This window comes from Natator depressus, chromosome 10 (assembly GCF_965152275.1).
Source record: "Natator depressus isolate rNatDep1 chromosome 10, rNatDep2.hap1, whole genome shotgun sequence".
NCBI classification, from domain to species: domain Eukaryota; kingdom Metazoa; phylum Chordata; order Testudines; family Cheloniidae; genus Natator; species Natator depressus.
The window spans coordinates 13,359,118-13,382,780 of NC_134243.1; the positions used below are offsets into that span (position 1 = coordinate 13,359,118).

The window sequence follows — 23,663 nt, forward strand, 5'->3', positions numbered from 1 at the left end:
TGCAGCCGGAGCCCAGGACTGGTGCCCGAAGCCCCGCGGCCAGAGCCTGCCACCTCGCTACCCCAGGGCTGAACCCCAAAGCCTGAGCCCCACTGCCCCTGGGAAGGTGGGGAACTCACTGGGTGCCTGCTCCTCCAGTGTTGTGCCCCAGGTGTGTCCAAAGGGGGGCAGGGCCCAACCCGCTGCTGGTGGCCCCAGCAACCAGCACCAAGGCAGGGCATCCAGGAGCAACAGGGAGGGGAAGGGGCCACTACTTTGCCCTCCCCCCCTTCCCCAGCCCAGGAGGCTGTGGCCGCAAGAAAAGTCCCTGGTGGCCACATTGGAGAACCACTGCACTAGACACCCAGCCAACTTGGGCTCAGGCTGCGGTGGGGCTGTTTCATTGCTGTGTAGACTTCAGCCTGAGCTCTGGGACCCTCCCACCTCAGCGGGTCCTAGAGTCTGGGCTGCAGCCCGAGCCCGGAAGTCTACACAGCAATGACACAGCCCTGCAGCCCGAGCTCCGCAAGCCCAAGTCAGCTGGCATGGGCCAGCCGCAGGTCGGTGTCTAGGTGCCACGTAGACATACGTGTCTTGTAGCAGGGGGGTTCGTTCTGGAGACATCCTCCAGGTGAACTGCAGAAAAATATCACACAGTTCCGTTTAACGGATACTCAGGAGGTAATGCAAATAACACAATGCACCATGAAGTGATTAAAAACTGGAGATCATAATTTTAAAAATCCATATGTGGTAGGATGGCTGGGAGATCTGGGTCCTAAATCTGGCTCTGCCACTGAATCAATGTGTGACTCTGGCAAGTCACCAAATCTCTCTGTGCCTCAGTTATATATATATATATATATATATATATATATATATATATATATATATATATATATATATATATATATATATATAATTTCTATAAAATGGGGATAACACCAATCTCCCAGAGGCAAGTGTGAGGTATAATTCACAAATATGTGATGCTTTTTGAGATCCACCTAGTAACAATACTGTGGAAGTCCAGAGTATTAGTATTATTTATTCTTTAATAACAAAACCAAAGACGAAGAATATGTTTCTGTGAAGGAGCGAGTAGATTTAACAGAGAACAACTAATGTGTCCACTACCCAAGATACTACTCAAATATTTATAATTTTCCACTAAAATAAATGAAATAAAATTAAAACAAAACTCAGCCTACGGCTGCTTCATGGGCTACAAAAGACATGTGTGCTGAATACAACATGGGGAGCCAGACCAGGCTGAGCTCTGATCCTCACTGTGCCACCTTCAGCAAGTCACTTGAGCTCTGTGTGCCTCAGTATTCCTGTCTGTAAAATGGGGGTAATAATGCTGCCCTACTTTTCTACTTTACCAACAGGGTGCGAGGATTGGTGGCTAATGTAGCACACTGATGATCTGAAGTGCTGCCTAGGGGCGAAGCATTGTTTTTGTTCTGAGGGAATCAGCATAAAATCAGAGTGACCCTTCTAAGCTCTTAACCAGGATAACGAAGCCTTGATACTACCTGACCTTAACTACCTGCACATTGAGACTGTGTCCCCACACAGTTAGCGCCTGGTTAGCGCCTGGACTTTCGGGCAAGTCCTGCATCTCACAGGATTTTGCCCCTGCAGGGAAATCCTGCCCCTTCCTCTGCAGTCATGGAGAGGTGCCTGGCAGTGGAACCAGTGCCTGTTGGCTACCAGTATGGTGGGCAGTATATTGGGGTGTGGCACAGAAGGAGTGTGCACCTTCTGCATGGCACAGAGCCCCTGTGGGGGATGGTGGGGATGGGCAGAGTCAAGGAAGAGGATCACTTTGTGCTGGAGAGGAGGTGTGTGTTGGGGCCTAGGAGTGCTACCTCAGCCAGCAAGGAGTGATCGCCTCCCCAGAGCAGCTCTGCCACCCCGGGGGGGACTTCCTCCCAAGGTGGTACCAACAGGCATTGGGAAGCTTGTTGTGGAAGTTTGGCTTGTAGGGAAGGAGGACTGTGAAGCCTCCAGTGGTTGAGATCATCATCATCTAAACGTCTAGATCTTTGTCTGAACTGCAATACTTCCAGGCAGCCCTGGAAGCTGAGAGCCCAGAGGCCCCCGGCCGTCCTTTATCCCGGACAAAACATCTGAAATGTTGGCAACTCTGAAAACCTGGAGGTGAGATTTTAAAGGGGGAAAAAAAATGCCTCCCTGCTACGCTTTGTTGACTTTGACATTGGTCACCGTGTCAGGCAGGCATCAGATGTTCTTCCTGTTCACTCTCTCCTGGCAATATCCTCCTCCCCCCCCACCCCCCCAATTCAGCCTCTGGCTAGCCTGTCATGCAGCTTCTTAAGAGGTGTTATTGTTTCCCAGATGCCCCATACTATTAAGTGCTGCTGAGATTCTGGAGCCGCCTCTCTAGTTTAAAGGGACGAATAGAAATGGCTTCTGATGTACTCTCCAATCCCTTCCATTAGCGCCATGTTGAATATTGATTTCCTCAAGGAAATACAAACACTCTAAATATCTACCCTTGATTTGTAAACCACATGGCAAATCTTTGAGAATAAGCTGTATAGCATTCGTTATTCAAGAGAGCAACCAACAGACACAGACCATCAGAACCCAGTACATGTTTCTGCCTCATGTGAAGCAAAACTCGCACTTTCATATCATATCAATGAGGCGTCACCTGCAGACTGTCTTCTGTCAGCACCCTCAGAGGAGAAACACATTATTCCCATTCAGATCCATTGTGTACAGAGTATGTAGCATTTTCACTGATGGATACAGACTTGGCAGGTAGATATATCCTATTAAGAAGACTTCAAAGCTTGAGTTCCTCATGAAGTCAAGTGAATTAATCTGTACCGTGGTGGTGATGAGAGTCCTCTGGTGTCAATCAGTGTATTTCATGCTCACCTTGATATTCTCAGCTGTTGCAGTTGTTGGCCAGGTTGACACTAGAGCCTTTTAGCTTTTATACTAGCGGGCCACATATAGGCAAAATTAGGTGTGGGATTTTTCAGCTTGCTGCTTCTTCTCTTCTTCTTCCGACTATTCAGCTTCCTACTGACTCCCAGTTCTACTGCTTGGTGAAATGCACCCAGAGCTCCCAGGTGACTATTGAACTCAGATTTTTGTTTTGTTTTTTTTCATTAAAAAATGAAAGAAAAAGAGAAAAGTCGGGGGAGAAATGCCCCTGTAGTTTGAATTGGATTTGATGGGATAGATTCTCTGGCCCACTCTGTCCTCCGAGGACAGGAGGCCTGTATAGGTCATTGGAAAGGACAATTTTGGTTCCAACTCGCAGTTCTGCAGAGAATATTTGTGCTTTTTTTTTATTAATTCTTTGGATTCATACGTGTCTCTGTTGCTCGTACTCGTGCAGTAGATAGATGTTTAACCTAAAATGGCAGAGCTTTTGCCAACACAGGAGAGAAGAAGAGAGCTGACAGGTAGAAGAATTTCACTGACCACAGACTGTAAAGACAATAGCCCTGCTGGGGGGATGTGGTAACTGTAAAGGAAGTTGTGTAAACACATCCTGGTGACCCCGTGGGAGCAGGCTGGCTAGAAGCATGGAGTAATGGAGCCAAATTTTGCTCTGATTTAAATTACTGTAAATGTGGATTAACTCCATTGACCATTTACATCAGTGTACCTGGGATCAGCCCTGAGGAAACAAAGAAAAACTGACGAGGAGTCCTTGTGGCACCTTAGAGACAAACAAATTTATTTGGGCATAAGCTTTCATAGGTTAGAACCCATTAATTTGTTAGTCTCTAAGGTGCCACAAGGACTCCTCGTTATTTTTGCTGATACAGACTAACACGGCTACCACTCTGAAAAGAGAAACTAATTTATTCTAGATTTAGTGCAGGTGAACCAGGCAGAGGTGGTGGTTGGTGGGCTTCACAGAGTCTGAGGAAAACCAATGAGCAGGATTTTGACTGTAAGAAGTTAGTGAGGGGTTGGACACTGAGAGGTGGTGAGCAGCTCCTCAAGAGACTTGCTCTGCTGTGGTCTGAGGGACCAGCTGAGACCTGCAGAATGGCTGGCATCAGGCTAGTGAGTCCGTGGGACTTGTGGCACTTGGAAGTATTTAGGTTCAACCGACCTCAGGTAACGGGGATTGTACGGTGCTGTGTATGAGTGGGTACTGGCTCCAAGGAAGGATCCTTTCTGTTACACACCTGCTTCCATAGGCGCCAACTCCATGAGTGCTCCAGCCCCGGAGCACCCATGGAGAAATATAATAGTGGCTGCTCAGCATCCACCAGCCACCTGCCGACTAGCTGTTCAGTGACGGGTTGGGTGGGAAGAGGCGGAGCGAGGGTGGGGTGCACTCAGGGGAGGAGGTGGAGTGGGGGTGGGAAGAGGTGGAGTAAGGATGGGGCCTTGGGGAGGGGGCGGAGCAGGGACAGGAAGAGGCAGAGCAAGGGTGGGGTCTTGGGGGAAGGGGCGGAGTGGGGGTGGAGCACCCACCCAGAAAAATGAAAGCCGGCGGCTGTGCATGCTTCATAGCTGTGTGTGTGTGTGGCTGTGCACAATCTGTACTAATTTTAAATGATAGGGCTGTCAATAATGTATTATGGGATATCCCTAGAGACTGGTGAAAATGCAAGTGCTCTTTCCTGAGTGGTAGCACACATCTGTACCTATTGGCAGCCAAAGGGGTTGTCGGGGAAGGTACGACGGGGCCCAGCATTTTAAAAAGGAAACCCGCTCCACTATCTGACCCCGATAGAGGGACAAGGAAAAGAAAGCACTGCCGACAGGCTCCAAATAGTTCCATCACTTACATCTGTATCAAGTTATTGGCCCATTTACCATCCTGCATTCCAGCGGTCTGATGTGTATTTTGGATTTATGATGTGCTGTGGAGTTCACATTCGGAATTAGCAACAGCAGGGTTTTCACCATTGCACTTATGTATGCCTAACATTGATGGCTTTGATTAACACTTCAGGGAAGGTCCATTTCAGCTTTTGGGAGACCGGTTGGCCTTTGCTTTCATAAATCCAGAAGGGGTAAATATAGTCTTGAAAAAAACCCCAAAATTGTGTGATACTGGTTTACAGACTATAAACATAGGCACATTTAGGGCTTTTGTTTGTATGTTTAGCAGTAGCATATACAACTAAATTATCTTCTTCAACCTCTCATCCATACAGAACATTTTTATGCAGCTCATACCTAGAAGGTGAATAGCACTTTTTTCCCTTTTTGGGGGGTCTGTGGTTTATATAAATTTGACATGGTGATAGACATTTACAATAACAGTCACTGGTAGAAATTTCTGAAATGCACTCCCAGGATGACATTTCTGTAAATTGCCATTTTTTTAACGTGCATACAGATGATAGTCTGCCTGCTAATATGTAGCTACTTTGCATATAGAGAAAGAGCTTAGTTACAAGTAAAAAGCATTTAATTTTTTCACTTTACAATCCTAGCTGCTGAGAATCAATAATAAAAACTAAATAGAACAGAGAAGATAAATTGAGAGAGAGAGAGAGAGAAATCTCGACGGGAATATTTTTATAATTAAGATCTCAAACTGAAGGAGAGCATCAAACAGCTCAGTCAGTATTTATAGTGATTGTGTAGGAGACTGCTTGTGAAAAACAAAAAGAAAAAAAATGTTGCAAAGTAAGGACAATGCTTAAAAATATCATTTGGCTGGTTAATCTGCACATTCTGGCTATTGAGCCACTGGAGAAGAGCGTGCAGTGGTGAGTTGCCATTGTGTTTGCTGTTCGGGAACGCTGAGGCGGAATAAAAATCAGCCTTTTCCTGATTTGTTTTAAAAATAATCTAAGAAAACAAAACTCTTGTATTGACTTTAGTGCTGGTGAAAGCCGTGTGGGGAAACAGAACAGGAACAATATGGGTGGTGAAAGCTTCTTCTTCCAGTGATGGTCCCTATTGTATTCCACTGAGGGTTATGCGCATGCTTCCCTGTGATGTCTTGCTAAAGAATCTCAGAGCTGGATGGAGCAACTCAAAGCGGGAGAAAGTAGTTGAGTGTCCCATGGCTCAGGTGCTGATCCAAAGTCCAGTGAAGTCAGTGGAAAAGCTTGTAAGTGGGTTTTTTCCCTGTTTGTTTTTTTTTTTTTTAAGGTATTTGAAAATACTCCCATTGGCTTCAGTGGGCTTCGGGTATGTCCTGTTTGAGCAGACAGACAACAAAAGCAGTCAGCTATGTCCTTGTGGTTTTCTGTGTTATCAGCCACTATCCACTGGGAACTGGGTTTTATTTTTCCCTTCTGATTCCTTAGTAACGTCAACACGTGGGGTCAGATCCTGCTTGCCTCAGTTATGCTCCAAAGGGCTACTGACGCAAGCAAAATGAGCAAGGTTCATGGGGTGAGACATGCTGGTGAGGTTGGTGTCTTGGGAACCAATGAAAGAACGCAGCAGTGCTCCGAAGGCTTCCCCAGTGTCTCTGAATGCACTGTGCAGTGCGAATCCCAGACGGCCTGTCAAATCCCAGTATCAAAGAATGGTGACCTTTGAAGCACAAGATACAAAAGAAAGAGCGAGAGAGCAGAGTGAGGAAGAGACGTCTGAGGGGAAAGGTGGCTCTGTGGCCTGTCGGCTCTGTGTCTTGTAAAATGTTCATTTTTCAGCTTTTCTCTTTGAAAAACAAAACTTGTCATCCACGATTCTCTGATTTTCTTTGCAGGGTACAGAGAAGGGCTTCTCTGGAAAAGAGGACGTGACAATGGGCAGTTCTTAAACAGAAAATTTGTGTTATCGGAACGGGAAGGTGCACTGAAGTACTTCAACAAAAATGATGTAAGCATCCGGGGCCACAGCACAGTCACCAGAGGTTTTATTCACATGGGTTTGTCTTTGATCAAACAGTCCCCATGGTACCGTTTTGTCATAAGGAGTCATCAACTTTTCGAAGACGTCAGGTCGTTTATTCTTCTACTGCTTGAGGAACAAAAGCCCAAGGCCCAGATTTGTAAAGGTATTTAGGTATTGCTGGGCTCAGTGGTCCAATGCTGAACTGATTTAGGAGCCTAAATTTCATGTTAAAAGGGGATTTAGGCACTTAGGAGTCCAAATCCCATCAACTCTCAATGAGGGTTTGGCTCCTCAGTGCCTAAATCCCCTTTCAAAATGATATTTGGGCTCCTAAATCAGTTATGCATTGCAACACTGAGCACAGCAACGTCTAAATACCTTTAGAAATCTGGGCCCACACGTATAGAGCACTACAGCTACCTGACCCCATCATCTTTGTTTTCTGAGAGGAAGAAGTTTCCCTTAGCTCTAGCTCTGCAATGCTAGATCATAAGGATCCGCCAATCCACTCTACATCAGTTTTATGTCTGTGGCCACACTGTGGTGAGGACGATACCACGCAACAGAGGAGAGGCTGCAGGCCCACTGTGGTGTTTGGATAGCAGAAGGAATTTGAAAGCCTACAGCAGCTGCAATCCTTGGTTTGTAAACTCCAAGGGCACAGAGGGGCAGCCAGTGAAGAGTTCTCCTTTGGATTCTGAATGCTCCCTTAAAGATGATGACAAACAGTCACAAAGGAAAGTGCATCTGGTTTTTTATATTTCAGTGTCAAGCTAGGAAGTATTTGTCTTCTTCTCAGGAGTGGATCTCATCTAGTGTAAGTGAAACGTGGAGCCATTAAAAAGAAAATTACATTTGTGATGAATGGACAGGAACTTTATCATCATGCACTCACCAAGTAGAGAAATCCAGTGTGCTTTCCTGGCCTTTTTACATAAACCCAGAGGTGCCTTGCTATCCTTGTGAAAACCTGGCACCTCTGTGGGCCCCAGTCAGTAGGGAAGAGAAGCTGATTTGCCACCTGTCCCACTGCCTGCCCTTGACACATAGCTGTGCTGTATGTCTGAACAGTATTCTGTGCCAGAGGCAGCTCTGCCATTAAATGCATGATGGTGCCACTAGTCTGAATGAATGCTGGATGAAAGTATGTGGTGAGATGTGGACACTGGACATTATTTGATTTGTTTTACCCCCAAATCCTCTCGTTAGTTTCCCACACTATCCTTCCCACCCAAGTAAAACTCTTGTTAATGTCAAACCCAAGCAGTGCTGCACCCTCTCCCTCTCTCCCCCTCCCCCCAACTCCCCAATCTTGGTGCTTATCTGTAAGTACCATTGGGCCAGTTCATTTAGTGATGTCAGGAGTGACATTCAGATTCAATACTAATCTGCTGATGCATCAAAACAGTGTCACTTTTAATGCTGATCCCTCTCCCTCGCCCCTCAAGCATTATCCCTCTGCTCCCTGTAGCCTTTTTTAATGTCAGCCTTATTTCCTCAATCCTAGGCTTTGCCAGCCATTTTGTGTGCGGGCTCAGTGGTTATAAGATCTCTTGCTAACCAGCTCGGGGCAAAAGTTCTGTTAAAATAATAGTGGCTCGAACCAGCAGCAGTCTTTTCCTGGCTGATTGGTGAGCGATGGCGTCATGGAGGGGAATGGCAATGGAGGGAGCGACAGCTCTGCCGGTACTTTCTCCTCCATTCCCAGCAGCTAATTTAGAGGGGTATCGCTGTCATCATCTCCGCCACAGGCTCAATGATGCAGTCCTGGTTTGTGGGTGGGAGAAATGCAATCCTTGCCTAAAAGGAAGTGAGAGTCTCCAGTAACCCAGATGAAGTTGCTGTCGTCCACTCCAGTGGTTTAAAAGCTTCTTTCACGGTACTCAGTGTGACGCCAGCACCAACCATGGATGTGATGGGGACCATCTTGTCCACACGCTTCTGCCCTGCTTGGATTTCCCCACCACCTCACACACCCACATCGAAACCACAGTAAGACTTCATGAGCCCAGGGCTGCACACTTGTATCCGCTGTGAGGTGGGGACTTACCCTCTGGTCACTGGGATACAGGAGCTCAGCTAGTCTGACCATATGCACACGTAAAAACCAGCTGCTGTGATCCTAGATGTACTCCGCTCCCTGCCCAAAAATAATTGTGGCAGATGTCGCATCTCACTCAAGCCAGTAGTTGTAAGCCAAGTCGTGGGAAAATAAAAACCTTTCACGATGCCTGTGCACAGAGATAGCAATGTTCATAAATCCAGGATTTTGGTTTCGGCCCATTCTTCCAGGGTCCATTTCTAGTGGGCCTGCTTGTGTATTGTGTCATGGCCTCCGTATTGGATGTCTGTCTGGCTGCCATCTCTGAGGCGTATTAGATATATTTGAAGTATTGCCTATTCGTCGAATTCAGTGCAAGTATCTTAGGCCACCTGCAGGAGGTGGGAGCTGGTTTATTTTTCTTCTTGGCTGTAGGTGGAATGGGCTGGCATCAACATTTTTAGATTCTGCCCCCAAGTTATTTTTCATCGCTGCCCTCTCACTTGTGCGGAGTAAGTGCATGTCATAGAATCATAGAATATCAGGGTTGGAAGGGACCTCAGGAGGTCATCTAGTGCAACCCCCTGCTCAAGGCAGGACCAATCCCCAATTTTTGCCCCATCCCTGAATGGCCCCCTCAAGGATTGAACTCACAACCCTGGTTTAGCAGGCCAATGCTGAAACCACTGAGCTATCCCTCCCCCCCTGTGAAAAATGGAATGTTTCTTCTGTCTCTAAAGCCCAGGGATCCAAAATCATCAGCAGGCTCTCCTCTGAAGGGACACTTGGCTGTTTTGGGATAACTTTGCTCAGGACCCAAGTGGTCCATGCCATGCTGTATTTGAGCCCCCTGTGAAAAATGGGTGTAATGATGCTTTCCTACTTCACGATGGCCTTGGGAGGCTTATTTCAATAAGCAATTAGAGATCTTTGCCTAGAAGGGGCCTTGGAATAGGGAGTATGACTTGTAAATTCACTGTTGAAGTGGCTGGGAGAAGAGATTACAAAGAATGAGAACCAGCCTCCTGGTCATTGTTTCTGTTAGAACAAAATAGATACAAACTTCTGGCCAATTTCCACCACTGAATATACATGGCTTCCAGCAAGTTTAGTGGCTGTTCCACTCTTATGCATCTAATCATAGAGTTTAAAGCACTTGGCGCCTCCAGCCAAGCATCATAAAACCAGTCTCCAGTTTGTTCCATCTTCATCATGCCAGCGCAACCCGAGAACTGCATGTTTCTCTGAATGGTCAGAAGGTGAAGCATGAAGCAGAACCGATCTGTCTAGGTATGACCTTAGACTGCACACTGAGTTATCATGCCCACCTGAAGAAGACAGCAGCTAAAGTTAATACGTGCAACAATCTTCTTAGCAAACTGGCAGGTTTGTCATGGGGTGCTCGTGCTCCAACTTTGCGGACGTCAGCTCTTGCCACCCCGTATTCGGTGGCGGAGTACTGCGCACTAGTCTGGAGTCGATTGTCACACACAAACTGGTGGATACGCAGTTACATGCCACCATGCGCGTCATTTCCGGTACCCTGCATTCAACTCCACTCCCATGGCTTCAGTTCTGAGCAATATCGCTCCTCCTTATATCAGATGAGAGGTTGCTACTGGCAAGTTACTGGAGAAAGTACATGCTAACTCAAGCCTGCTGCTGCACAATGACCTTTTTAAACCACCAGCTGCATGTTTGCCGTTACGTCATTATGCTCTCATCTGCCACTCCAGGATGTTAGAGCGGAAACGCTCTGGCAAGAGGAATGGATATCTGTTATAATCCCCAGCCAGTCCCTCATTGCTGACCCCACAATTTGCCTGCCTAGTTTTGACCTGCCCTGTCGCCAGTGGTCCCTGTTGAACGGGTTCCAGATCGGGCAAGGTCTCTGTGCAGCCAACCAGTATTGCTGGGGCCTTCGTGACAGCCCTTTGTGCAGCTTTGCCGCAACACAGATGACGCACAGTGTCGATGAATGCCGGCCGACTCGGTTCAGCAGTGACTTAGAAGAACTGCACCACGCCACTGAAGATTCCATCGCTTGGCTAGACGACCATGCACACGCTAAACAAATAAAAGTACTTACAGGGCAAGATCTTTGACTGACGTCAGGGGGGGTACTTTGATTTGCACCAGCTGAAGTTCTGACACGCGGTGCGTAGGACTTTTAGGGCCTAGTTCTCCATTGTCTTACCCCAGTTGCACCCAGTTGTAAGTCAAGGGAGCTACAGCGGCATAAAACCAGTGGTACCAAGTGGAGAGTGGGGTCTTTAATCTTCAAAGGGCTTTATTCACCTTCAGTAGCTAAATCCACAGAGGGCCCCTTTGAGGCAGGTTAATTGTTAGACCTACTTCATGTGTGTGGAACCTGTGCTGCAGAGAGAGGTTCAGTGAGCTACCCGGAGGGAGTCTGTGTCAGCCCTGGGATTAGTGCTCAGGAGGTCCCAGCTCCCAGACTCCTACTTAGACCTAATCCATAAAACAGATCTAACCAGAGAAATATATGATTTTCCTCCTTTGTGAGGGTTGGAAAGTGCTCTGCTGTCTCTTGCTCTGCCCAAGGACCTCCCAGTGTGGGGGCAGATAAGAGCAATGTGAGGAGTTCAGTTAAAAGCAAACAAATGTGCTTGTATAGGAGAGAGAGCATGACCTGTGTGGAAACTGGCACTTTGTGTCCAGACAGATAGCGTGGCAATAAGAGCTTCATTGTCATTGGCAAGGGAATAATGTTCAGTCCTTCCAGGCCAGCAGTGGACTGGTCCAGGATGATTGGGATGCTAAAAGCATCCTGGCCTATTTGGTAAGTGGTCTGTATTTTTTGCGTGGTTGAGCACATTTGTAATAGTGTTCAGCCAGGCAAAAATACAGGCCATTTACTAGTCCAGTGAAGATGCCAGTGGGAATCTGGAGTCAGGAGGGAGGTGATTGAGAAGGGCATGGGAGCGGGGGTTCTTGTACTAGGGAGGAAGCTAGTCACTGAAGTCACTGTGTTGCACAGCATCCTATCTTGTGACCTAGCTGGTTCACCCCACCTCTGGCCTGAACCTTCCCCCTTGTGCTATAATATTATACCAATTCTTCTGTATTTCCCAGAGCTGCAAAGCGCTTTCCCAAGCTGACGGCAGCCATTTATGGTGGGCTAGGAAAGTTTGCTGCATCATCACCAGGCCGTTTTGTTGGCCAGCAGCCTCAATAGGGAGCGTTTATGATTACATGAACTGCACGCTGATTTGAAAGATGCTTTTCTGGTTGCTTTTCAGATGTTTATTCATTCAACTGTGTTTTCCAGGCAAAAGAACCCAAAGCAATTATGAAGATTGAACATTTAAATGCGACTTTCCAGCCTTCAAAAATAGGGAACCCACATGGACTGCAAATCACTTACTTGAAGGACAACAGCACAAGGAATATCTTTGTCTATCATGACGATGGCAAGGTGAGAGCTCCGAGCTAACGGAATAGGCTGGTTTAGGTCCCAGGGGACATGAGTGCTTCCACAGAGCCTCGTCTAAGGGATGCCCTTAGGGTGACCAGATAGCAAGTGTGAAAAATTGGGACGGGGGTGGGGGTAATAGGCGTTGGTATAAGACAAAGCCCCGAATATCGGGACTGTCCTTATAAAATGGGGACATCTGGTCACCCCAGCCTAGATGAAGTAGTACAGCCACGTGCGGTGCCCCCTTGCCCAGCGTCTTCCAAGCAATGGAACCACAGGGTTAGCGGCAATAAAAATTTTCTTTTTATTTAATAGGAAGCAAATAGAAGGGGCAGAAGAGGCAGAGCCTCCTGGGGAGGGGGAGGGGAGAAACCAAGTGGTCCCTGAATGCCTATAAATAAATGAATGTACCGTGTAAAAGCTCAAATGCTGGTCTCTCTCACCAGCGAGTTGGTTCAATAAAAGATATTACCTCACCCAGCTTGTCTCTCTAAATATATGTAAGATCAGCACTGCCCATGGGCGCTGCAAAATGCAGTCCTAACCCACTTCCCCCTCAGCTGTGGGGCAGCCAGATTGGAGAGGCAGTTGCGACAGTTTGAATTGGGGTGTCTGCCTCCAGTTATGAATTCCCTTGGGTTGTTGAACGCTATCTGCAATTGGAACCGTCGCTCTGGATTAGATCATCTGCTCTGTAGCAGGAATGTGACATGTAGTGGGGAAGCTGTGTCTCGAAAGCTGCCACAGGCTGCCATCAAGGGCCATCTGCACTGAAAGGCTCTCCCCTGGTGAAACAATGGGGATGCTCCCATAGGGACAATGACTTCGAATAGACTTTCTAGGCAGAAACCAGTTGGAGGGGGGAGGGGTCTGGAATTCCCACCCTCCTCCAGCCTACGCACCCAGGTTGTTTCCCTGCTTGACCACCTGAGCTAGAGGGGCAGAGATTGTTTCAAAAGGCGTGCTCCTCCTCCAAGCCAAAGGAAGCTGTTCCCACTCCAGGAAGAGAGAGCCCAGCAGAGGAGAGGAGGCTGGAGATACCGTGCCTTCCCTCAGGACCTAACTCGGGCTCTCAAAAGGGGATGAGATCAGCCTGAGAGGGGTAGTCAGCAGTTTGTGATTTTCCATAGATCTGTTACTCTCTTATCCTGTGTGTGTGTGTGAGAGAGAGAGAGAGGGAAATCCCTTTCCTAAGCCTGTGTGCCTTGCTTTACTGCCATATGGTCCCTGAAGGGTATAGCTAAGACCAGAGCTCCCACATCCACGTGGTCTCTGGCAGGGAATGTGTCCAAACAACTCGGGGGCTCTGGAGGACAGAGCCTTCAGGGTCTGCACCTCAGAATGCACCGGAGACACCCAGACCAGAAGAAGGGATCCAGAGACGACAGGTAACTCTTGTTGGGGGAGGGTGACCGCCCCATCTGTCGCCTCTGGGCTGAGGAGCAGCAGCAGAGCCAGGAGTGCCAGGGCAGCAGCAAGAAGTGCCTGAGGGAGCTTCTGGTGGCAGCCAGGCTCTGCGGGCAGGGGTCAGCTCCAGTGGGCATCGCTGGCTGGCGACAGGCTCCTTCAGGGGAGAGGCAAGAATGCATCAGGTGTTTACGCATGACCCTGCCTGGGGCACGCCCAGCCGTGCAAAGGCAACCCAGCTTGGGGAGCCGGGCAGGAAGGGCTGCTGGGCAGCCAGCAAGCGCCCTGGCTTTCACAGAGCTGAAAGACAGGGGCCCGAGTGGGCCAGGAGGCTCCCACCAGTTTCTGATCTGCCGGTTCCTGGCAGGAGGTGATGGTTTTCATGGGGGTGCGCTCCACAGATTGAAAACCTCTGTGCTAAATAGAAGACAGAAATCGGGAGGGGAGGGGCTGCATTGCCTCTGCAGTGGTCAGTCACTATCCAGACCCAGGGAGCTTAGCAGTGGATAGGATCCAGTGGTTGGCTCCCATCACTGGTGTCTTTTCAGAGAGTAGGACCAGAGTGACAGGAGCCATCTCCCAACCTTATTTCCTTCCCCCAGCTACCTGGAACCCACTGGATCATAAGGCCAGCCCTGAAATGGTCATCAAATTAAAGCCCACCCATGCTTATGGATTTATTTTCCTTTGAATGTCAAGCTGCCTTTATCCTTGGACGCTGCATGAAACTAAGCAGGGACTGTCCGAATAGCACAGCAGGGTTTCACAGTACTAGCCACTCCTGCAGGAGAAGGATCACCTTGCTGCTTAACCAGTTGCTCACTATATGTCCACACAGACATTGTAAATCCAACAGCTTTCCTAGTGGCAAGCAGTCAAGATGCAGGGCAGATTCACTCCCCAACTCATCTCCAGACAAAAAGGCCCGTGGTGCTAGTAGGAAACAATGCCTCATTGATAGATCTGTAACCAAAGCGATCTCTTCCCCTGTAACAGATTCAGGGTGAGGTAATTATTGAGAACACCTTTTTGCTTCCGTGTCTCACTGCGGTGGATCTGAACTGGCTTCCTGCTTAGTTCTGACACTCCTTGTAAGCAGCAATTAGCACATCAGGTCAGATTAGTCAGTGGAATGGTGTGCTTCTATGGTGTTAGCTCTTCTGTCTAGCAAAGAATGGATGGACGGATGGATGAAAGCAAACACCGATTCCCCATTTTTAAATGGGTAGGTCTTGGAAGGGTTGCTTGATTTCGTCTGTGTATCTTGTGATTGCTTTGGTGATTTACTTGCAGAGGTGTTTTTCGTTAGCCTAGTGGTCTGAATCAAGTGGCGGTGGCTTCTCCGTCTTAGCACACTGCAGTTCATTGCTCAGCGCACCAGGAGACTCGGTCACAGTTAATAGTGCAATGTGTTTCTGAATCTCAATGAGCTGCCCCCAAACTCCCACTGCCCCACATGTGAATTCTGTGACAAGGTATCAGAGTCCTATACAATGGAGGTGGTGAACCTGATCACGAGATAGCTGTTCAACATGGCAAGGTGTCACTCATGTCATGAACAGTCAATTCCCTGGCAACAATTTTACTCCAGCGACTCCTGCTTATGAAAGATGTAATTGTTATCATGACTATTTATGATTGGTTTAGGGCTGATAATCTACTTGGCCCTGTGCAGCGCACAAAATAGAAACATTCCCTGCCCCGAACAGCTGGAAGACAGATACAGACAAGATGAAACAAACGGGGAAACTCAGACAAGGCTAGTTTTTTTTCTTTTAAAATGATAAAGTCCCTGCTGAACAGTCTCATAGAAGAAGTGGTTTGTGTGGCTTTGTCTGTTCTTTTAAGAAGGACCTTGTGGTCTGATTCTCCTCTCGCCCTGGAGTTATTCCTGCTTTACAACGGTGAGACAAGGTGGGTGAGGTAATATCTTTTATTGGGTCAACATCTGTTGGTGAGAGAGACAAGGTTTTGAGCTTACACAGAGCTCTTCTTCAGGTGAGTGAGAGGAGAATCAGACCTCTGATGTATCTTTTATATGCTGAGCTGATGTTTTTTGTGCAGACTATAAAGTAGAGGTTTTCAAACTGTGGGTCTGGACCACAAAGTGGGTCATGACCCCCTTTGAATGGGGGTCATCGGGGCTGGCAAAGACTTGCTGGGGCCCAGGGCTGAAGCCCGAGCCCCATTGCCCGGGGCCAAAGCCAAAGCCTGAGGGCTTCAGCCCTGGGCAACATGGCTCAGGTTGCAGGCCCCGGGCCTGGGGATGAAGCCCTTGAGCTTCAGCTTTGGCCCCCCTGCCCAGAGCGGTGGGGCTCAGGCTTCCGTCCCCCGTCCCGGGGTCGTGTTTGTTGTCAGAAAGGGGGGGGGTCACGGTGCAATTAAGTTTGAGAACCGCTACTATAAAGGAATGACCTGATTTGGGACCTTTACTTCTACTGTCTCGGGGCCTCATTCATTCCCAGTGTAACGAGTATTCAGGGTTTAGCTACTGAATTGGTTTTCTGAGCTTCTCTCTGCAGCTGGAGCTCACTCTACAGGAAGTCTCCTGTAGGGCACCCTGCTTGGAAGGTTAAAAGCCTCAGGCTGCTAGGTTACTACCAGGCAAGAGATGAGATGAGTTGGGGGAAGCCCTCTCCCTGAAGCTTCCCGGGTTTCTAAGCCATACACCAAGCTTTTGGTAAGGTTCTGAAATGTTTGGTTACAGGATTGTGCTGGGTCCAACAGAACTGAAAGAGGTGTCAACATAGCATCTCTAATACAACTGGGGATGCGCATATCTTAAGCATCTGTTGCTTGAGGGCCAGCTATTCCAGGGTCTGTCAGGTAGGAAGGCACACTGGAAGGTTATATGTTTACCTGGGCTCATGAATCTGAGGCTGGCCCCACAATGTATGGATGTTCAGGTTCAAGTCTGGGGCTGGAGGCACAGTGTGGTTGCTTAGAGTCAAGAATCTGGAGTGGGAGTCTGCATTGGCAGTTGTTCTTTTTTTCCTTCACAAGTGAGGTGGCAAAGAGCTGAGACCCCACCAAAGTCAAATGTAACAGGCAATAGCTTAGTTTCTGCTTGCTGAGGGTATTAGAAGCATAAAGCGATAAATGAGTCTCTTTTTTTAGAGGCTATTGAAAAGACATCTTTTTAGTCCTAAAATAGGCAAGGAGTTTTAAGTGTTTTTCTGGTTGATGTTATTTTGAGATTATTTCCCTTATATTTATAATTTAATTTCAATTCCTGATGGTTGATCTTCCTGTCTTGCCATACTCAGCTGTAGATTTTTTTCTGACTTGCTAGAATAAACTTGATTTTACCATTGCCCCACGTTTAATAAGCTAAGAAGAAAATTAATGGAGCAATGACAATTTACCCTAGCTGGGACCAGCCCCTATGTAGGGAGGAAAGATGTCATAAAACACTATAAGGCTCAGGGAGGCAACCCTCCAACCTGAGATCCCAAGCAAACACACTAATGATCCATTTGGTGGCATTGTATTTATTCTTCATCTGCATTTTGATCATAAACCTTCCCCCACCCATAATTCTAACTCAATTTGCTCATCACTAACATCAGATTCCACTGCCTTCTGCTCTTCCTCTTTCTGGTAGTATGGCGAGGGCTGGGTCTGTTTAGTTACTCCAGATAAGAGTAAAAGACTATTAAGTAAAACCTCAGCCATTTGTCCAAGACTTTCCAAAATGCCTAGCTATTTTGAGTGCTACTATTTTTGCCGAACTTGAGACACTTAAAAGACCCGTGAGTTTTTGAGGGCACATCTTTAAGGTGTCTCAGGTTGGACATCCAACAATGGAAGCCTTCAAAATCACTAGCCGATCTTTAAAATCTTGGCTCTGAAGCATAGAAAAGTTTAGCATCCCTAGAAGTTGGCTTCTGGTTTGATTTATTCTCTCCTATGCTAAAACAACCTCACTTGAAAGAGTTTGCGATGTTTATTGTAGGTTCAATTCTCGCTTATTTAAAGTGTTCCAGACTTGTGAGTTAGTGAAGTCTTCACATGTATTAATAACATGCAATTATTTCAAAATCTTCCTCCACACTAATGATTATTGAGAGACAGACAGGTGTCAGACATCCCTTCCAGAACACCTTCCATTGTCCCGTACCTTTGAATTGTTATGCAGTAGTTGAAAGTGCACCGATGCAGGTAATTTACTGTAAATTCATCTAAAATTTCCTGAATGAAACTTTAAAAAAGTCCAGCAGCACAAGATCTGGAAATCTCTCCAGAAACAAATCCACGAATCAGCCTGGGGAAAAAAGGGAACTTAATAAAATCTAAATAACTAAAGACATAACCCAAAAAGGAAAAAGTGCTAGGGACTCCAGGAAGTCCATTAAGGACTTTACTGTTACTGTAGATTTAAATGGAAGGTGGTCAGAAACTACAGCGATGGGTGGCAGTATAAAACCCTAAGATAGGCCCAAATTCAGCAAAGAATTTAAAATATGTGCTTAAGCCCCATTGGCCTCAGTGAGGCTCAAGCACATGGTTAAGTCCTTTGCTGAATTGGAACCTACCTATAGTCTCTCATTCACTATTGAAATGTTGACTACCACTTTTTATCAGCCAATGATGCCAGCCTATGTTGCCTACTTGTTACATTTTCAAGCAAGCATTCTAGCATGCTGCCACTCACACTTGGGGTAAACTCACCGTAAATAGCTACAGAGCTCCCTCGTTATTTTCCTTCAAATCCCTCCTTAAAACTCTCCTTTGCTGTGATGCCTACAGTCAATTTTACCACTGGTTGCTGGTGTGCTGAGAGCATTGCCTGTCAGGCTGACCAATATTGTCTCATTGTTTCCTTGTATTTCCCCCTCTGTCTGTGTCCACCTGTTGTCTTACACTTAGATTGTAAGCTCTTTGGGGCATGGACCTTCATTTTGTTGTGTTTGTACAGTGCCTAGCACAATCAGGTCGTTGGTCCGCAACTGTGACTCTTTGGTGCTATGGCAATACACATTATAAATAGTAATAAATGCACCTTCTGATTCACCAACCTCACTTCCTGCAGCACCTGGGCTTTCCTCTGGAAACCACCCATCCTAATCAATCCCAATCCCAATCCCAGCTTGATTTATTTTACATGGATAGAGACCAGACCTCTGAGGTGTTGAGCTGCAGGCTGGGAGCTATGGATTATGAATCATGTGGTACAAGTTTTTCTCAACCCCAATAGAATTTTGTTTCTTTGTTTTGTTCTGAGAAATGAAACTTCCCAGTTCTGTAGTGACGGTTTTCTGTTGTGGCATCTGGAGACTGCTACATGTTACCAAAGAACTAATAAAATGCACTCTGTCAGATGAAATGTTGTGTAAGCATCCTTTATGGTAAGCTTTGGTGCAGGGACTTCAGACGTATGTACACTGAAATGGTAGCTGTACACTGTGAAACTGTGTGTTCTGTATTGTCCAATCCTCATCATAATGTCCCACCTAGTAAGGAGACAGGGCTCTGTTGTAGTGAACAAAGAGGGGGTTTCTGTTAGTTCTCTGACTCTGTAGCCTCCAGTCTGACTAGAAGAACATGTGTGGCTTGTGGTTGCCACACAGGGTTTCCCCATGGCCTGGCCTGAGCTAAGCAGTTGTAGAAGAAATTGCAGACTACGCCCCATGTGTTAATGAAAACGGTTACTGCATAGTGTAGGCGTGGCCATTGCCACCTGCATGCATATTTTTGTCCTGTACTCAAAGGGTTAATGGTCATTCCATTATTTACTATAGAATATGAACTCTGTGCTGCAGAATGTCGCCAGGTCTTTCAAGCTGATCACTGCTGGCTGATGAAGGGGGGAAAATACTGAAGGAGCAAAACTTAATTTCTTTTTAAATAGAATACAGTGTTCAAAGAACACCATTGAGATGAATGTGAGAAATTCTGGGTAGTACAATTCAGCCATGGAAACTGAATTACATTCTAGATTTTGATTTAATTTTGTTTGTACCTTTAGGCTGCAATTCAGCAAAGCACTTGAGTACGTGCCTTAACTTGGGGCATGTGCTTAAGTCCATCCCTCTTCAGCAAAGCCCTTAGGCACCCTTTGAGCTCCGTGGGGCTTAGGCATGTTTTTAAAATCTCTGCTTTTGCCTGGCCCTTCCTCTTCAGAACCACAACTCAGCTGAGCCCTGTTACCAGAGTCAAAATGATGGGAAAGACAAATCGGAGCAAAATCACCACAATGATCACTGTGTAGATTGTATGTTTGCTGACTCCAACCTCTCTTTTTCATTATCAGGAAACAGTGGATTGGTTCAATGCCATCCGTGCAGCACGGTTCCATTATTTACAAGTGGCGTTCCCTGGAGCTAGCGATGTCGATGTGAGTTTTTCCTAGTCATTTTTAGTATCTTGTTAACAAGCTGGAAAGCCTGGCGAGCGCTCGATTCTTCAGAGTGTGCTTTACAATTATTATGTTTAAATGATTTTACTGGGAACTAGAGCCCAGGTGCAACACCTGCTACTACGTCTAACCACAGAAACTGGGGTGGGGGGTGTACATTTTAATTCCTGCATTCTCAGTATTGTGCCAGATTCTGTTTCTGTGTTTGTAAAGTGCTGGTTGCTACGAAGCTACTCAATTAAAACTGTGTTTAAAATAAAACGGTGAGGAGGAGATGTCCTACCAAAACCCGGCCTTCTGGCTGAGATCAAGAGCAGTATTGCTTTACAATTTGATGCAGCTTCTTTTGCAAGAGTCTGCCTTGCATTTGCTGGAGGCTGGAATTGATGATCTAGCTACAATTTGCAAGTATAGTCACAAAATATAGTATAATATTAGGATGAGTTACCTTTATAATGAGTTTATTATGTTGTAGGTACACTGCAATTACAGTTTAATTACACTATGGTTTTGCTTTTAGATATGTGTAATTACCACTAATTCATATAATCACCAAGTTAACAACATGATTGAGTTATCCACTATTACCTCCTTGGTTTTATACCTAATACATGTATTTTAGAATCCACTTGCATTAACTAATGATTGTATGAACTAGTGGTAATATTGGTACTGAGGAGCATCACCAGAGCATAATTACTCTGTACTTGCAGTGCAAATGCCGCATAATTATAGCCACTGTAGTGTAACCTTTGTCTAATAAGACTTTTCCATCTCTAAGTACGTGATTCTGTTAAAATTTGTTTACACTGCAATATAGAATTCTCATGAAAATGCACAAGCCCTAAACACAAAATGTTTTTGCCTGGCCATTCGCATGATGATTAATGTTAGAAATCTGGTTGCTCTCCCAATACCATTGACAACAGAAGAAAAACTAACGAGATTTTACGTGCCCATCAAAATAAATGATTACCTGGTGGGGCTAGGTTGTGAGTAGAATTTTGGAAGCCTGGATTTATGACCTTGGAATGTAAAATTCCCGTATTTTTATGCTGGTGGAAAACTCTGTCAGACCTTATTGTTGTTTACACTAAGGCATCTTACAGTGGGTATTACTGGAATTTATACCCACTTTCAAGCTCCTTTCCATTGCTAGAGTGATGTAAAGGGGCCTAGATGTAAATGAGAATCAGGCTGAGTGCTTCAGGAGACAGGTACTGTAGATATTTTGATATAGACACAAGAACCACAAACTACACCTCTGAAGAAACCTGCAGCCTTTTATAATGTTTTAAGCTGGCCCATCCCTGCTATGTGAGGAAAGTCTGTGTCCAACAGGAAGGATTACACAAAAATACTGCACCCTGGACGCAGCTTAGCATGATGCTTGGCGGCAAAGGGTTAAGAATCTTGAAGTGATAAAGGTTCTTTCCAGTAAAGACAAAACTACTTTCTAAAAGCAGCTGACTGCCAGTCTAAAGACTGGAGATTAAGATATTCAGGATCTCTGCAAACTGGCTGTGGGATTCTCCAGGGTGCTTTTTATGTGATCACATAACCGGTTTATCAGAGCCTTTTGTTAGACAGAATTACATGTCTCAGGAATATAATTTTTAAAGCTTTGCCATAAATAACTTGTTTAAATGCGAGGCTGGGAGTGGGGGAAGGTGAGAAGTGTTTAATCAGTCCTGTCAGCTCCATTTGCTGGTGAGTCTCACTTTTCTTTTTAAAGAGCCTCACGCATCCATCTGCAGAGATCTCACAGCTAGCAGCTCATCTGCAGCAAGCATTTTTAAAAATAACCTAGGCCCTGTAATTATTGTCAAGTAGATCTCAGCAAAAGGGGAGTTCACAGACATGTGTAATAGCCTTTAAAGGCAGATGGCATATTAGAGCTTGTGGGTCTTCTGTATGAGCTTTTGGGTCATACTGATCTGAGAACAGAGGACGAAAGGAGAAAACAACTGGGTGTCTGGGGCTCATACCTGATGTGAAAATGATCTGGGACCAGCTCTTAGGGGCCCAATCCTGCAGTCCTTACTCCAGCGAGTAGGTATGTTGGTGTCCCTGGGGCTACCTTCCTGTTCAAGGGTTTACAGAACCAGGCCCTGAGTTTTACTCAGCCCTTACTTCAGCAAAACACCCTTTGCGATGAGAACCTACCAAGTCGTGATGATCCCAACCCCATAGAAATGAGTGGGACTTTTGGCACCGAGTTCAGTGGAAGCAGGACTGGGTTGAAGGACTTCATGAGCAATATCTGTAGGCCAGTTAACCATAAATGGGGCTGCCTAGAATGATCCGTCTCTTTACTTTAACCAGGTTGAATGTTTAAGGACATAGTGTAACTATCGAAGAGTGAGCCAGGGAACCCTGGCATGGCCCCAAAGCTGAGGGGCAGTGGGCATGGGAAACTGGGACATGGGAAACTGGGACCATCTCAGGGCTTCCCTGGGGTCTGCTCCCTCCTCAAACCCAGGAGCAGGGATCATCTTTTCATTATGTGCATACAGCACCCAGCATGGTGGACCCTGACTGGGGCCTCTAGGTGCCACTGTAACACACGTAATGAATTATTAAATATTATCGCTACATCTTTGCATACAACCCCAGTTCTCACACTACCTGGGGACAACAGGCTCCTGGACTGCAGCCTGATTTGGCTTTCTTTGAGGTCAATGGGAGTTGTGTTGTTGACTTTAATGGGAGGCAGGATTAGGCCTCAGAGAGCTCTTAGATAAGAATTTAACAACTGGGAGCTTCAAGTTAGATCCTAAATTCATAGTTTGGCATTTAAATAAGTGGCCTGATTTTCAAAAGCACTGAGACCTGTAGTCCTCTTGAACGTCAGTGGAGCTAGTGAGTTCTCAGTACATGTGAAAACAAGGCCACTTATTTAGGTGCCAGACAATGGATAAACCTAACTTAAGGCCTCCAGTTCTGAATATTCTGACACACTCACCGGGTTTCAGAGCTCAAGCAGGAACATCTACACTGCTGTTTTTAGCCCCATAATGCGAGCCCGAGTCAGCTGACCTGCGCTCTGAGACTCTCAGTGGCTGGGTGTTTTGGGTTTTTTTTGCAGTGTAGTCATACCTGTATTACAAAGCTAACACAGGGTCAAAGAAGCTGAAAAATTCTTAGGGGAAGATGAGAGAACAATAGGAATAAATAAATCCACTTCAGTATGCCTTGAGACCAGTGTCATAAGCTGTCCCAAGCCTGCATGTGGGCCGGAGGTAACTCTTTCTCTTGGCATTTTTTTCCATAAGCTCCCATTGAAATGATAACTGGGGGACTATGGCATGACAACACATAAGCCTGTGTTTGTGACTAACGTGCACTAACATTGTACTTTTTTTTGCTTTCTTATTTTGACAACTCTAGTTGGTGCCAAAGCTTTCTAGGAACTACTTGAAGGAAGGTTACATGGAAAAAACTGGGCCAAAGGTGGGACATCATGTATTTTGTCTTCATACCAAAAATGAGTTTGTTCTGTACTGCGTTGTGATCCACATAATGGTGGGGCAGATATGCTTTGAGAGGGTTACTGTGTGAAATCCAGCCATGTACCAACACTTCAATGCCTTTGAATGTATCTCTTTGTTCTGCACCTCACCCTGGAT

The 23,663-nt window shown here is 46.2% G+C and overlaps 1 protein-coding gene across 1 annotated transcript in view; it reads left to right on the forward strand.

Annotated features, from left to right (window-relative positions):
- ADAP1 (ArfGAP with dual PH domains 1) overlaps window positions 1–23,663 on the forward strand; it is a 101,932-nt gene that overhangs the window by 65,701 nt on the left and 12,568 nt on the right. The window contains exons 5-8 of the mRNA XM_074965244.1: window positions 6,662–6,774; window positions 12,123–12,269; window positions 19,930–20,013; window positions 23,425–23,487. Coding sequence (XP_074821345.1) covers window positions 6,662–6,774; window positions 12,123–12,269; window positions 19,930–20,013; window positions 23,425–23,487 — 407 coding nt within the window. The remainder of the gene's footprint in view (window positions 1–6,661; window positions 6,775–12,122; window positions 12,270–19,929; window positions 20,014–23,424; window positions 23,488–23,663) is intronic.